The sequence below is a fragment of the Thunnus albacares genome, chromosome 7 (assembly GCF_914725855.1).
Source record: "Thunnus albacares chromosome 7, fThuAlb1.1, whole genome shotgun sequence".
Lineage (NCBI taxonomy): Eukaryota > Metazoa > Chordata > Actinopteri > Scombriformes > Scombridae > Thunnus > Thunnus albacares.
Window position 1 is genome coordinate 9,678,134 of NC_058112.1, and position 14,175 is coordinate 9,692,308.

General features: G+C 42.0%; 1 protein-coding gene across 1 annotated transcript in view; it reads right to left on the minus strand.

Moving 5' to 3' along the window:
- LOC122985988 (cat eye syndrome critical region protein 2) overlaps positions 1-14,175 on the minus strand; it is a 40,901-nt gene that overhangs the window by 6,680 nt on the left and 20,046 nt on the right. The window contains exons 2-16 of the mRNA XM_044357032.1: positions 14,034-14,128; positions 11,016-11,199; positions 9,953-10,080; positions 9,616-9,699; positions 9,092-9,150; positions 8,761-8,921; positions 4,974-5,066; positions 4,562-4,712; positions 3,482-3,611; positions 3,355-3,392; positions 3,155-3,246; positions 2,856-2,982; positions 1,685-2,061; positions 1,361-1,501; positions 242-1,046 (exon numbers count right to left, since the gene is read on the minus strand). Coding sequence (XP_044212967.1) covers positions 242-1,046; positions 1,361-1,501; positions 1,685-2,061; positions 2,856-2,982; positions 3,155-3,246; positions 3,355-3,392; positions 3,482-3,611; positions 4,562-4,712; positions 4,974-5,066; positions 8,761-8,921; positions 9,092-9,150; positions 9,616-9,699; positions 9,953-10,080; positions 11,016-11,199; positions 14,034-14,128 — 2,665 coding nt within the window. The remainder of the gene's footprint in view (positions 1-241; positions 1,047-1,360; positions 1,502-1,684; positions 2,062-2,855; positions 2,983-3,154; positions 3,247-3,354; positions 3,393-3,481; positions 3,612-4,561; positions 4,713-4,973; positions 5,067-8,760; positions 8,922-9,091; positions 9,151-9,615; positions 9,700-9,952; positions 10,081-11,015; positions 11,200-14,033; positions 14,129-14,175) is intronic.

Here is a 14,175-nt window from a genome sequence, read left to right on the forward strand (position 1 = left end):
AAATTTCACTAAACTAATGAATATTCAATTTGCCACTTACTGTGAAAAATAATTAAAATCAAATTGCAAAATGCAGATGACACAGGAAGGGCAAAAATGGGGGGGGCTGAACTGATTAACAATTTGAGACACTACAGTCTAGAAAGAAATGTTCTGTAGGAGGAAGGTTAGACTATGCTTGGGTTCCTTCATGCAGAATACCCACGGCTGGTGAAATACTGAGAGAGAAGGTCAGGTCTACCTTTGGGCTGCATGTCTGTCTGTTGGGAAGGCTGGCTGTCTGGCCCATTGTCTCTAGCAGGACGCAGCAGCTGAACCTCAGGGGCAGGGGGAGGCTGCTGAGAAGGGTGAGCTGGGATGCTGCCAATTCCTGATGGGGGCCCAGGCTGCTGAAAGTTGCCCATGTGCTGATGAGGGGCACCAGCAGGGGGCCCAGAAGAGGCTGACAGCTGCTGCAGGGCCAGCATCTCGGGGCTTTCCAGCATGGAAGCCAAGCGTGTCCTGCCAGAGGGGTCTGGGTGGGGTACAGGGGGACGTGAGGATATGGGCCCAGGGGGACTGACCGCTGCAGACATTTGGTACTGGGCATTGGGAGGAGGATGGGGATATCCAGCAGCTTCTGGCCATGGTTTATGTCCCACTGGAGGTGGGACTCCACCATAACTACAGTTGCGCTGGTTCACCATGTTGGGATCCTGCATGCGCATTCCACTGGGTCTCTCCTGGCCCTGGTGATTCATACCAGTCCACATGTTGGGAAGGCCCATACCAGGGGGCCTTAAGCCTGTGTAGTTGTGCTGATGTGGTCCTTCCGGGCCTGAGAATCTGTTGCCCATGGGGTGCATGGTGTGGCTCTCTGGACGGTGGTGAGATGGGTACATACTGGCTTCAGGAGGAGGTCCAGGCTGGAGGGCCACTGGACGAGGGCCCAAAGATGGGCCATGAGTGGGACCCATGTAGGGGTGCTGGTGTGGAGGCTGCAGCTGGTTAGGATCAGGACCCATTGGATACCTAGGACCCATGTGAGGTCCTTCAACCATGCGATGCTGAGGAAAAAAGGAGAAACAAAATCAGGTTTGGGTTAGTTAGCAGAAGTGGTTAGCTCAACACCTGCATGTGTTTGTTTTTTTATCTTCTCTTTGCAGTCTGATTGTTTTATTGCCATTGTTCTCGATGCGTTACCTCTACCTGTTTTAAGTTATGTTTCTTAATAATCTATAAATGGTCTACTGTCAGGTTGGTGTGTGGTCTAACTTGACAATAGAACATACACACAATGAGGTGGTCCTTCAGTAAAAACTTCTGTTATAATTACGTTTGGAAAAGTGATTTTGTGTAAAAAGTGTAATATATAATATACCTGCATGCTAAAGTTGTGGGGCAAGCGGTTCAAGTTGGGGTCTCCATGCCGTGGAATGTGAGGTGGGTAGGTGAAGCGGGGATCCATGGCCATTCTATGAGCATACATGTGTGGACCATGAGGGCCAGGGGGACGATGGAGCTGGTAAGATAAAATTAAAAATATAAAATTACTAATGCAGTTTTTCTCCTACATTTCAGACAGAATTCAAAGAGAAAAAACACAAATAAAAAGGTGTTCACATGACTATAACAAGATGGACAAGTGGCAAGATTTTAGAAAATATAGAACTTCAAAAGGCAAGCCAAGTTATCCTGTGTATACCTGTTGCCCTGGGTGGTACATGCCCCTCATGTCTCCATGGATGTGCTGCTGGTTTGGTGGCAGACTGTGGGGGTGAGGGGGGCCGTTGGCCCAGTGAGGGGGAGGAGGTGGTCGTGCTGGCTTGCTGTCCTCTTCCTCTGAGTGTGTGCTGCCCTTACCCCCCCGGAAGTTATGCTTACGTTGAACTTGCTCAGTGGCCTTGATCAAACTTTCAGGTCCCAAATGTTTACTACCACGATTGCGCTTTTTGTCCTTGCGCTCCTTGTCTTCTCTGCTGATGTGGAATTCTTCATCTGTGTCGCCGTCCTCTGACGGGAAGTGTTTTAATAGGGCCCGGCTAAAACACCGTTCTAGAGACTCAGCCATGATAGTGTACTCTGGGGATAGACAGACATCAACATCAGCTATGATGATAAAACACATAACACAGTTCTTACACACAACAACATCTTCTGCACCCCTATAAACACAGCAACAGCGACATATAAATCACATACCTGTAGCACATCCACTCATGTACACTCAAATGATAGCTTTTCATCTGCATGCTGCAGTCACTCCCTCTGTCTCACACACACCACCTCACTCCATCTCTCAGTCATTCCATTACAATCAAACACTGCAGACCAATATGCACGCCATGTTTCTAGAGACACACACTTGCTCTTCTGTTCTCAGCCCAGCGCTGGCTGACTGACCAGGTCAGAGGGCGTAGGTTGACCCCTGCTCCTTCAAACCCTTCCTCCTCCTCCACCCTGGGCCCCCTTACCACTCTCCTCCCCCTGTCCCTGGGGAGAGTATTCAGTTGGATGGATGGCTCCAGACAGGGGGCTTAGGGGCTGGAATGTTTCTCTGGCACTGCAGGGCTCAGATCCCCCTGAGCACTGGAGCACAGCTCAATCACTCCCCATTAATCACTGTCAAGGCTGCCCTGGCCCCGGCCCCAACACAGCACTAAGTCCAGCCCCCTTTCTTTTGCTCTCTCTCCTACTCTCACCCCCTGCCTCTCACCCCAAAAAATGCATATACTGTATGTACTTCTTTGTCACAACATACACCAGAATAAATGGATTTTGATGTCTTGGTCTTGCACTGAAGCCATATTCTAAATGGTGGAAGCAGGACTTTTGAGGTGGAGCTTGTTTGTGTTCGTGCAACTGTGTTCATTTACCACTGTCTTCTCCATTGTACTCAATGCAGTTTTCAAACATGAGCTTCACGTCGGCAATAAACTCCTCCTTAGCAACGTACTCCCCATCACTGAGCTTCCTCTCAATGGTGGACAGGTCCATGGGACTCTGAGGGGATTGGAAGAATAATAAAACAATTAAATGGCTCAAGCAATATAATATTTGAGGTTGAATACATTAGTTAGGATGTGAACCACACACATACAAATATAAACACAATATTACGCAAATGACCTTAACCACTATTACGTGCGGACTATTATTGTCTCATATTTTGTACCTGGATGATCTCATGGTAATTAGGGGCATAGGAGTCATCCACAGGTTCCAGGAAAGGCCAGGCATCTTTATGGGCTTTCAAGGCCTCAAGCACTGTAGAGGAGAGATTAAATCAAATCAGACATTACAACAAACATTAATGCAGATTAGAACAAGCATCAATGCAGACTGAAATAAAACAACAGATTTCAGTAAGCTTACCTTTGTATAGAGCAGTGTAGTCGTCATCAATTTCATAGCTGAAATGCCAGACACAGGACAAATGATCAACACTGAGTCATTCCAATAGGAAGCAAAAGTAACAGTGACATTTTGTAAAGCCTCTTACAATTCTTTATTCTTGCGTGTTCTCTGGACAGGAGAAGAGGGCTCCAGATTCAGGAGTTCAGGTGGCAGGTCTTTTCCTTGAGACAGCAACCAGGCCCTTTCCTCTCGCATCTTCCGCCTCTTTGCTCGCTCTGAGAGTGAGGGAGGAACACAAATAATAAAAGACAAACCAGTCTCATGAGGCTGGAGGCAAACAATGTTTTAATTGGTTTTTAGGATCTTGAGTTACAGTTTTAAGTTGCACTTGTTGCCCATTGAGGCTGTCAGGAGAGTCAATGAAAACCAGGCCTTGGCCATCAGAGACAGCAGCAGCTTAGATAAGTAGAAAGGGAACGATTCATCAGCCATCTTTTCTTAGGCCCAGTTGATCAAAAGAGTAGAACAGAGCAGAGAGACTGCATATGTATCGCTGCTTTATCTTTTCACATGAAAGGCAAAGAGGCCTGCCAGCCCCCCTGCTGTGTGGATTAAAGATGTTTGAGGGAGGATTCCACATATGCAATCCACACAGAGCAAGCCAGGTCCTGCTGTTCATCTATAATATATTAATAAGGCTCCTCCACTGAAGCACAATCAGCAGTTCATTAACCCTTGACAGATGACATCAGAGGGAGGGAGAAAAAGAAGTGATCCTGTGATTAAAGGCCTTGAACATTCCCTCTCACAGTCTCTATGTACTATACATAAATCACAGGGCTTCAAGTGCTGCTATGCTACTGAAGATTTTTCAGCCTGTAAGAACCGAACTACAGCAATGGAGATGTGAAAGTCTGAGCGTGGGGTGCCCTTCACAATCCATTCTGCCCTTGATCCAAGAGTTGGATGAAAAGTATGAAAGGCCCCCTACCTGCTGCTGACAGGGTGCTGATGAAAGACTGTGAAATTATTGCTACTCCTTGATATTTGACTTTTGGCACCAAGCTTCATTTTTATTTTGTAAGCTTTCTGCAGATTTTATTATACTTATTATAGATTTTTAAGTATGTGAGTGTGATCAGCAATGTTATTTAGATCTGAAAACAAAGGTACTTCAACATAAGTTGTACAGCTTTCCATCTATGTATGTATCAATCCATCTTACCCTCCACAGCTTTGATCTTCTCCATCTTCTCTCTCTGTCGTTCTTCCTGCTGAAGTCTCTCCTCTTCTCGTCGCTGCTCGGCTAGCAGGACCTGCCTGTCCAGCTCTTCATCTTTTTTCTTCTCCACTTCTGCTATGGCCTTCAGATTGTCCTGAATACAGATACAAAAGGCCCATAGGGCTAATGGGACTCATGGGGAGGACAGCTTGTCTTCTGTCTTATCAATCTTGTGCATACAACATAAGGAATAATCAACCTAGTCAACTGGTACACTAAAATCCAAAGATAGTGCTACAAAAAAAACCCAACTAATTGAAACATAATGTATTGCACTGGCTAGAAGTAAGAAGTGCACAATATTTTCTAGAAAACGGTATTGTTAAAACAATCACTTAATAAAAAACACACACACCTCATCCTCCTCTTGGTTCATGTGTTTTTCAGAGAACCGTTGTGATATGCGAACTGGGGTTGGGTCCATCAGCTTCTGTTTCTGCTCTCTCTCCTGAAAAGATAAAAAAGATGAAGTTCAGCTCTGCTCCTTATACCTGTTAAAGGCACAATCTGTGAGCCAAATGAAAACAAAAGGGTAACCCCATTATTATTTAAAAATACTAGATAGGAACTTCTTATAGCTTCCAAATTTATTGTTTTTTTTAAAGACAGTTGACAACAACTTAAGTTGGTTATGTTTTTTCTGATAATGTAAAGAAGTAAATCAGTCATATAGTTTCAATTATTCTTATTTTTCATCAACAATTCAAACTTAAAAAAAAAAAAAAAAAAAAGAATTACATATGCCAGTAATTTATATGGTCAACAAATAACTGATTGAGCCTTCAAGATAGATAGAGAGATAGACAGACAACCACACACAAGCCAACACACTGGGAGGCCCTGGGGAGTTGTGGTGGAGCAGTGTGTATTGAGAGGTCACTGGCTCTGCTCTCCCCTCCCCCAAGTCACCCTCTCTCTTCTGCTGCCTATATTGGCCCACCTCTCCCTGAGGGTGACAGCCAAGCTTCACCAATCAAAACAAAACAAAAAAAAAATTAAACCCTGTGTGTCCCTGATGACCCTTCTAATCATATGTAATGATTAGCTCCAGAAAAGAAGGACGTTGTGTAAAGGCATGCTGTTCCACTTTGACAGTTGCACTACACAACGATATGACAACAGATACCCAATCCTGAAACTTGTTAACAGGTTTTATTTTAATCTTTTAACATTTGTCTTGAAAATATAGTCTACAATCCACATTTGAATCCACATAAATGGCATATCAGTGATCCATATATAGCACACAGTAACAGAGGGAAACACCAGCCACAGGAGAGCTCTAAGCAGATCCCTTGAAAGCCAATCTATATCAGGGACTGGCCTGTGCAGCTCATGTCAGAGTTCATCAGGGAAGCAGGAATGTGAATAACTGTCAACCCAGCCAGCCAAACAGCGCTCAGAGGTGTCACAATCAGGCTTCTGGCCATCTATAAAACAACTATGGGAGCCCTGAAAGTGCATTAGCAGTTGTTTAAAAAAAAAACATGTCTGTGTGCAGGTGAGGAGGAAAAAGAGGAAAGAGGATGTGGGCAGGGAGAGAGAGGCACAGAAATAAAAAAGGAAGAGAGAACGAAAATTAAGACAAATGCTCATGATCTGATCTATAGTGTCCTCCACGACTCCTCTGTCAGCACTCCATCTCTGCCTTGTCTTAGTGTGAAGCACTGGCGTATCCTGGGGCTCCACAATTCTTCCCTACATTACCAGCAGCGCTAACCCCCTCCCACCCCCCCCCCTCCCATCATCCAACACACACAAGATAGAGTGCCTCTGGTGTCACCACTTAGAGAGGTCGAGAGAATCCTGCAGCACAGCAGAGCTGTCATTCAAGAGGCTCCATCCTGCCTCAAGGTGAGCTCCCGCCTGCTGTCAGTGCCCCATGAAATGGCTGGTGACAGCAGCCTGAGACACATAGAGGGAAGGTTTTGAGCGGCTGCACACACTGTATTTGACACGCTTGTATGCACACACCCACGTAAAGACAAGATATATATATTCATGTCAAATATATACACTCGCTATGCACAAACACAAGATATAAGACAACTCTTTTATGACATCATGACTCATTAGGTTGTTAAGTCATGCAAAACATTGTATAATTGAATAATGTTGGCTTTAGGACCATCGGGCAAACAAAACAAGCAATTTGAAGATGTTACTTTGAGCTCTGGGAAATTTGTCATCACTATATAGCAGTTGTTCATGTAAACTTGTGGATTTTGAGAGGTTTAAAATAGTTTAAGCGTTCCTGGTAGATAAATTTGGTCTTAAATGGTCCTAAATCCAGGAAAGACTACAGTGAAATGTAGTGATGTGCAGATAATTAATAAGCAGAGTGTTTAATGTGATCTCCTGCTGTGTAACATCAGTGGAATTTATATGAATATAAGGAGAACATCAGGGATATGCACTTTCCTTTGATTAATTTGACATTGCTCAAAGAACAGACTTGATTAGAGATTTTTTTTCCCACATCTGTGATCATGTTTGATAAAGTGGAGTGTTGGCTTGCTCTGAAATTAGACTCTTGAAGTCTAAAGCACTGTAGTGGAAAGTCAGGCTTTCAAAAATGAATGCAGATTAAAAACAAGAGCAAACATAAAAAAGTCTTTAAGATGCTCCTTCATTGAGCAGCCCTAAAGAAAAACAACATCCAGCTCTACTTGGTCTGTTGCTCGCATAACAGAGAACCACCAGAATGCTTTGCTAATATTCTGTACTGAGAGAAGCTATAAACAGAAGGTCTTTTGAGCACCATATATAATGTGAGTATGAGTGGTACAGCTGAGTGTACGCCGCTGAAGGACATGACCACATTCATCCACTGACCATTAGTGATAAGTGAGTAACCTCTCTGCCAACATCAAACTGCCAGCAGGATTCTTTACCTCACAGCTGATGATGATGGAGAAAGGCTGAGAGGGTTTCTATAGCAACAGTCAGTGCAGGTTATATATCATAGGAGTAGATAGATCCTTCCATCTTTATACAAACGGGTGAAAAAAAAAAAATACTCTAGTTTTGACTAGATGTAGCATTCAATGTATTCCATTGTAAACTATAGAATGACATTGGAAGGAAAATTGAGTGGGAGGTTATGGCTTTGACTCATGCTTCCTATGAACGGGTTAAAAAATATGTTTAAAATCTCTCCCTTAGGTACTAAACACTAAGTTTCAAGGAAGATAATGACAAATGAGCATGACCCAAGGCATGGCCAAGCTCAAAGAAGCTTACCACAGAACCTAAGCACATTCTATTAAGCTAACATTAGAGCATAGTTCTCTACAGTCAAGTTCACTTTAAAGGCCTGGGGCCAACTTCATTACCAAGCTGGTGTGCAGAATTAAGGGCAAGCACAGACCAGCTTCCCTTCATTCCACCTGTTCTGCAGCTGGCCCATGTAAAGTGTCCGGAATCTCAAAAACAACTCCTGGAGGAGGACAGTGATCTGTGCCAGAACATGAAAGCAGCTGAATAGGGATTGACCTGAATCTTTAAAGCTCCATTATTCAATTATTTCTTATATCAGCACTGAATAAAATGAAAATCTGTAAGGTGAACAGGGTTGCTAACAGTGCCAAACTCACAGAGTACCATCCAACATGCTAACCTGTTAGCTCTTACCTGTCCCTTTTCTTGATATTACCACCAAGGATCACATAGGAACTTTAAAATTAAGTAATAAAGGGGGTTAGCGGTATTCATTGTTGTCTGCTGCAATGTTTTTTTCACTACCACTGGGTAGTGAGACTTCCAAGTCTAAGATTATATTAAGAAAGTTGACGGATGCAGCTGTACAGTCAGTATATTGGCTGTTTGTGTTGAATAAACACATACTGTATAAACACTCCAGTCGTCAAATCTGCAAGAACACAAAAATTCACTTTGCGTTTTCAGATGTCAACACAGGCACATCTACCATGTTGAACTTGCTGGTATGAGCTGGTGTATAGTCACATTGCTCTGGGTAGTGTCTCTACCTTAGTGACTGACAAAAACTGTTCAAACAAGAGCAGTCTCACACAAATTGATATCGACTTCATTTTGTGTAAAATTACTTTCATATTGCAAAATCTACTGCATACCAAAAGAGAGAAATGGGAGCTAATGGTATTATCTCTTTGGTATCTGACCTTGTGCTCAATCATGCTGCTGATCTCGGGCAGAAAATTCTGGCTGATGACACGGTACAGGTGGCGGTCCTGTTGGGAGGTTTTGTCCTTGATGCTTTCTGCCAGACTGACCCACTGTTCTTCTGTATCACACACAAGGGACCAAGCGCCCCGCTTACAGCCTGGTAGAAGCAAAGAGGACAGACACTGGCTTATTGAATTGAAGGAAAATGAGTAGAGACAAATTGATCAGTAAAACTAGTGATTAAAACTTAAATTAAACACAAACAAACAGATTTCTAATTGTAGTCAACATAAAAATGAATGGATTTTATTAATGAGATCCTATCACCTTTGCTGGGAGGTAGATCATCCAGGCTACTATCCGTTTTCACTTCACTTTCCACCTCACTGAAAGACAAAAACATACTATTCACATAAAAAGATCTATAACATTCCCACAAAGAACAGCAGTTAATTATGTTTCCATGATTATAAAGATTTTTGGACACTAAATTAGACTCGTGTGTATGTATGATTGGACACATGGATCGCTGTTAAACAGGGAGTTATATTCTACAACAATGTGTAGTTCATTAACTTTCTGCACATCTTTGAAACACACAAGTCTTATGTAAAAGTTAACCAGGCCTGAGGAACAGTCGTTACCATGTTTTGTTTGTTTATACATGAGTGTACAGACATTCACTAATACCTATACACTCACAGAGCAAACAGTCATGGCAACTGCTGTGACAGTTAAATGCATGTTTTCTTTTGACATAACCAGTACATCTGTGCAACACATGCAAAACTACACACATCACTACATGTAGGCAATGGGCTGTTGGCACAGACAACAAAGATGTTTATCACCTTAGCTGAGGGTCTTCCAATTTTCTCTTCTTTGGTGGTCTTCCCCTTTTCTTTTTCTCTGGTAAAGTTAGCTCAGGAGTTTCACTGTAAGAAAGACAACATGAAACAGAAAAGAACTCTTTAAAATTATAGCCTTATAATGAGGGTAATTAGCAATGGAGGACCTCTGTAATTAACCTTTAACAGGGCCATAAACAAGTGTCAAACCACTACTGCAATAACACACTTAGCACACACATCAATTAAGCACAGAAAAACATACATGACAAATAACACAACATTCATTCTTGGTGTACTGGACTGACAAAGAAGATATATAGTGGTCATTGGTATTTACCTGATCTTCTCCGCTTTCCTCTTGACTGGCTCTTCTTTGTACATACGAGTGCCATAAAAATACCAGTAGAGGGCTCCATTTCCATCCTGCCCCAGCGGTTCCACCCTCAGGCTGTCTGCATCCAGTCCCTGATGGGGGGTGGGGGTGGGGGTGGGGGTGGGAACATTACATTTCTTAAATCATGTGTAGGACTGTCTTTTTTAAATCATCAGTCATTAGTGGATGATGTCATTCAGTCCTTTGAGCCTACATAGCAGTGAATCATATAGAGACATGAAGCACTTTCAGTATCTTACTGAGTGCTTTCATAAATTGAGTAAGATACAGTATTTTAAAAATTCTTATCTCACAGGAAAACAGTAAAGTGTATTCCATGAAATTATAAACAGACTTACGACATGGGGGTAGAACTGTCGAGTTATTAATCATCACACCTTAGTGTATTCCAGTACTTGTGTTTGCTAATACTGAGATAACACTAAGAGGTGCAAAGGATAAGCTACATTACTTGTAAATTCAGTTAAGCCTCTTTCACACATGGTTCCTGGTAAATTACTGGGATAACCTCTCAGGCACCGCTAGTGATTTTCACTGTTCACACATGCAGCTACATTCAGGGACAATTCCGTCTTGCGCCTTTTCACACATGCCATGGCAATGCCAGAATAGATGGGGCAAGGGACAGTCCAGCAGATGGTAGTCATAGTCAACACTTATGGATGCCAACTGCCATAAAACTCAACAAAAGAAAAAGAAGATGGGGCAAGGCCAGATGTACATCTCTTATTATTTTCAGGAACATGGTGGGCGAGGAGCTGCTTTGGTCTGGTGCTGGTGTTGTAATCCATTTAATATTCAACAAGTTTGCAAGACAAATCACCCATGAAAGCACTGGAAAGGCAACTGTAAACAAGCCACAAATTCAAATATGTCATCAGTGGAGTCTTGTGATTGGTTTACTCGCTCCACCTGAAAGCGTCTTTTGTCAGACGGACATAACCCTTTACATGCTTTACATATATGCTTCCTGATTCTTTTGAACCGATCCCCATGAGTGGTGTACCTTGAGCAGGTCAAAGACATCAGCAGCATCCAAACGGTAGTCGCAGAGCCGGTGCAGCAGCTCCACCTGAGTGCGAGGGGGGAGATTCTCAAAGGGGCCCTCTCGAAGTGGGTTGGGCTTCCCCTCTTCCAGTTCCCACCTGTAGCTGATGATGTCATCCAGGTAACTGCTGAATGCCTGGGGGCTAAAGCACCGAGCATAAGAGCGGGAAACAGAGAGTAAAAGATACAAGTACTATATGTTGTTCACCACCATATAAAAAAGAAAAAAATTCAATACTATGAAAACATCTTTTACACCAGATAAAATCTTTTAAAATAATAGCGACAGGTTATTTGGTATATGACAGCTTAGCTGAGAAATCTTCAAATTTAAACTTAAAAGCTGTGTGTAATTTGCCCCAATTAAGATCTTGTTCCATTTTTTTCTTAGTGTGGATTTTCTGTGAGGATCACAGGTTGGTGTTGTTGAATAGGTAAGGATAGACTATGTGGATAAGGTCATGTCATTCCTACATGTGACTTTTGGTTTATCATGTGGTTTTATGGCATTGTTATTACCTCAGTTAGATCTCGGTAGGCCAACTCACTGTAATGTAATTTAAAACATGCTCTTGATAAGCTATATAAATAAAAGTGATGTAAAATTTGATTACAAAAGGACTTTAGTTTCCAAGAACGTTTAGTGACTAGTTCAAGTCAATTACATTTTGATTCTTCTACCTTATAATCATTAATTTGACTGTTTTAGATATATATTTTTACCTGATCAAGAAGTCCTAAGAAACATAAATTCTGTAGTCATGCTTAAGAACTCCAATAAGATTTTTATTTTACAAACAATAACCCACAAAACCCCCAATATAGACACAAGTTTTCTAGTTGATTGAGATCTGTCAGTATAGATAAATGCAACCAATTCAAGTGCAAATGCTGTTCTTAAAAGTGCAATTTGTAAAACCAATGCAACATGTATCAATATCGACTAGCACACCATTGTAATACATAGCTTTGGTAACAAACAGTTCAAACTACCATAGTGGCTGAAGAGACGGAGGAGGTGGGGCTGAAAAAAAAAAAAAAAGACTAGTTTTTTTTTTTCAATGGGAGTGGGGTTGTATCTCTGCAATGAGTGGGCGCTGGTAAATAAATGTTGGTTCCGGTTCAGGTCTAGCCGATTAATCTGTACCTTTCAGTTCCAACTCAGATGAACAGAACAAGAGGCTTGGGGCAGGGGTGAGCATCTATGCAACAGCGCAGAGAAAGAGGGACAGAAAAAAATGGCTTATCTTGAAAGAGCAGTGTGCACTTTTCACACAGCTGCAGGCTCCCCCCTCCTCACCACCCCATCTCTCTCCTCTTTTCTGTCCCTCGTTCTCTCCAACATCCTCCCTCCCTCCTTTCCCCCGCTCCGGCAGAGCGTTTAACGCGTGCGGATGAAAAGGGCAGCTCTGTGAAAGGCCAGTGCTGAGCAGCCGCCCCCAGGATGCCAGCGCCTGTCCAGTCCAATAAAGCAGGTTGTCCTCCTGTTACCGGCTGCCTGGGTGGAAAAACTGGATCATTCCTGCCTCTCTGCTTGTCAGTTCACTGGTACCACTATTCTACTTGCTGATGATGGGCTAGAGTAAGAGGTGTACAGAGGGGGAAACCCCACGACACATTAAACACATCTGTGGATATGAATGACAACCTCTGCTTCATACTCACTTTCTCCTATTATTTGAGTATGAAGGAGAGAAAAGTTTCAGTGGCTATGCTGTTTTTATATATACAAATAGTGGTAAAACATGATTTCACCACACACTTTGAGTCAAACCTTGGTGAGTAAATTCTGACTGCTCAGCAAGTCATTTTTTGCTCTGGTGACTCATTTCCTACGAAGCCTCCGGGGTGGTATGACTAAGTTGAAGTAGATGGAAATACTGGTTTTATCTTAGCATCTACAGATCAAACTGAAAAAATGTTGATTGATTCTTTTCCATGGTGCCAGAGAGGCTTCCACTCACTGTTTCATTTTTGGCAGATCTAAGTCTCTAAAACTTAGTTTTCCCACACCAGTTAGTTATGTTCTGTATTTAAGCCCAAGAAGCAGTATAATGCAGATAATATTTGCTTATTTGCTTAACCCAAAATAATCCAGGCCAAATTAATTCTTTTTCAATGTAAGTATGCAGTATCTAAGGCATGAAGGGCAAGAAACTTTGCAACAGTAAAGAAACTTTGGGACACAATACTGGGGCAGTATACAAAAAACAAAATAGATTTTGGTATGTTTGAGAATAAGACTGGATATTCAATCTAAATACTCTTTTTGCCAACCAAAATGTATACCTAACAATGGATACCAAAACTCTCTTGGTAACCATGTCTGGGCAGTTTTGTAATCTTGTTCATTTATTCTTGATCAGATAGTTCATGATATATATATTTTTTAATTCTGATTTAGGCAAAGTTCTTATAGAGCTGCTTATGTTTGGACAACATGTAGAACCTTAGCTTATTTTCTTAAATGAAAAAGATATTTTGTAGAAAAAAAAAAATTTCATAAAAAATTTCATATTTCTCACAGAAAGGTATCGAGACTGAGTCATTCTAGTATCAGTACTAAAACATAGGTATCATATCATTGCTGCATTGGTATCATATCAATGCTGCATTGGTATCTTGGGTCATGCTTCCTGTGTGAACGGTTTTATGAAGGTGGAGAAGAATGTTTTGTTGTAGTGGTTGACACTTCTTTCAAATGAAATTGCCTTTCCTGTACTGAAACCTTGAAACTCAATTATATTTAGACTGAATTGTGAGATACTACATTTTGGTGTCTTTTGGAATTAGTCATCTGCCATAGTTGCATTTTTATGTGCCCCTGTGTTTCCAGTTTTGTACAACTTCTCCTTCAACCACAACTCAAAACCTTTATATCTGTTGTGGATGCCATCACAATAAAACAGACAGTATGTTGCATTTATTTTAACAGACTTTGTCAATATCATAGAATGTCTTTGGATTTAAAACTTACGTGATGTCAGTGCGCTGGTAACATCCCTGCAACAGACATGCGATGAGGTCCCCAAGGAAGTCCAAGTCCTGTTCTGACAGGGCTTTCTCCAACTCCTAGACACACACAACAAAGAAGAGAGTAGGGTGTAAACATCACACAA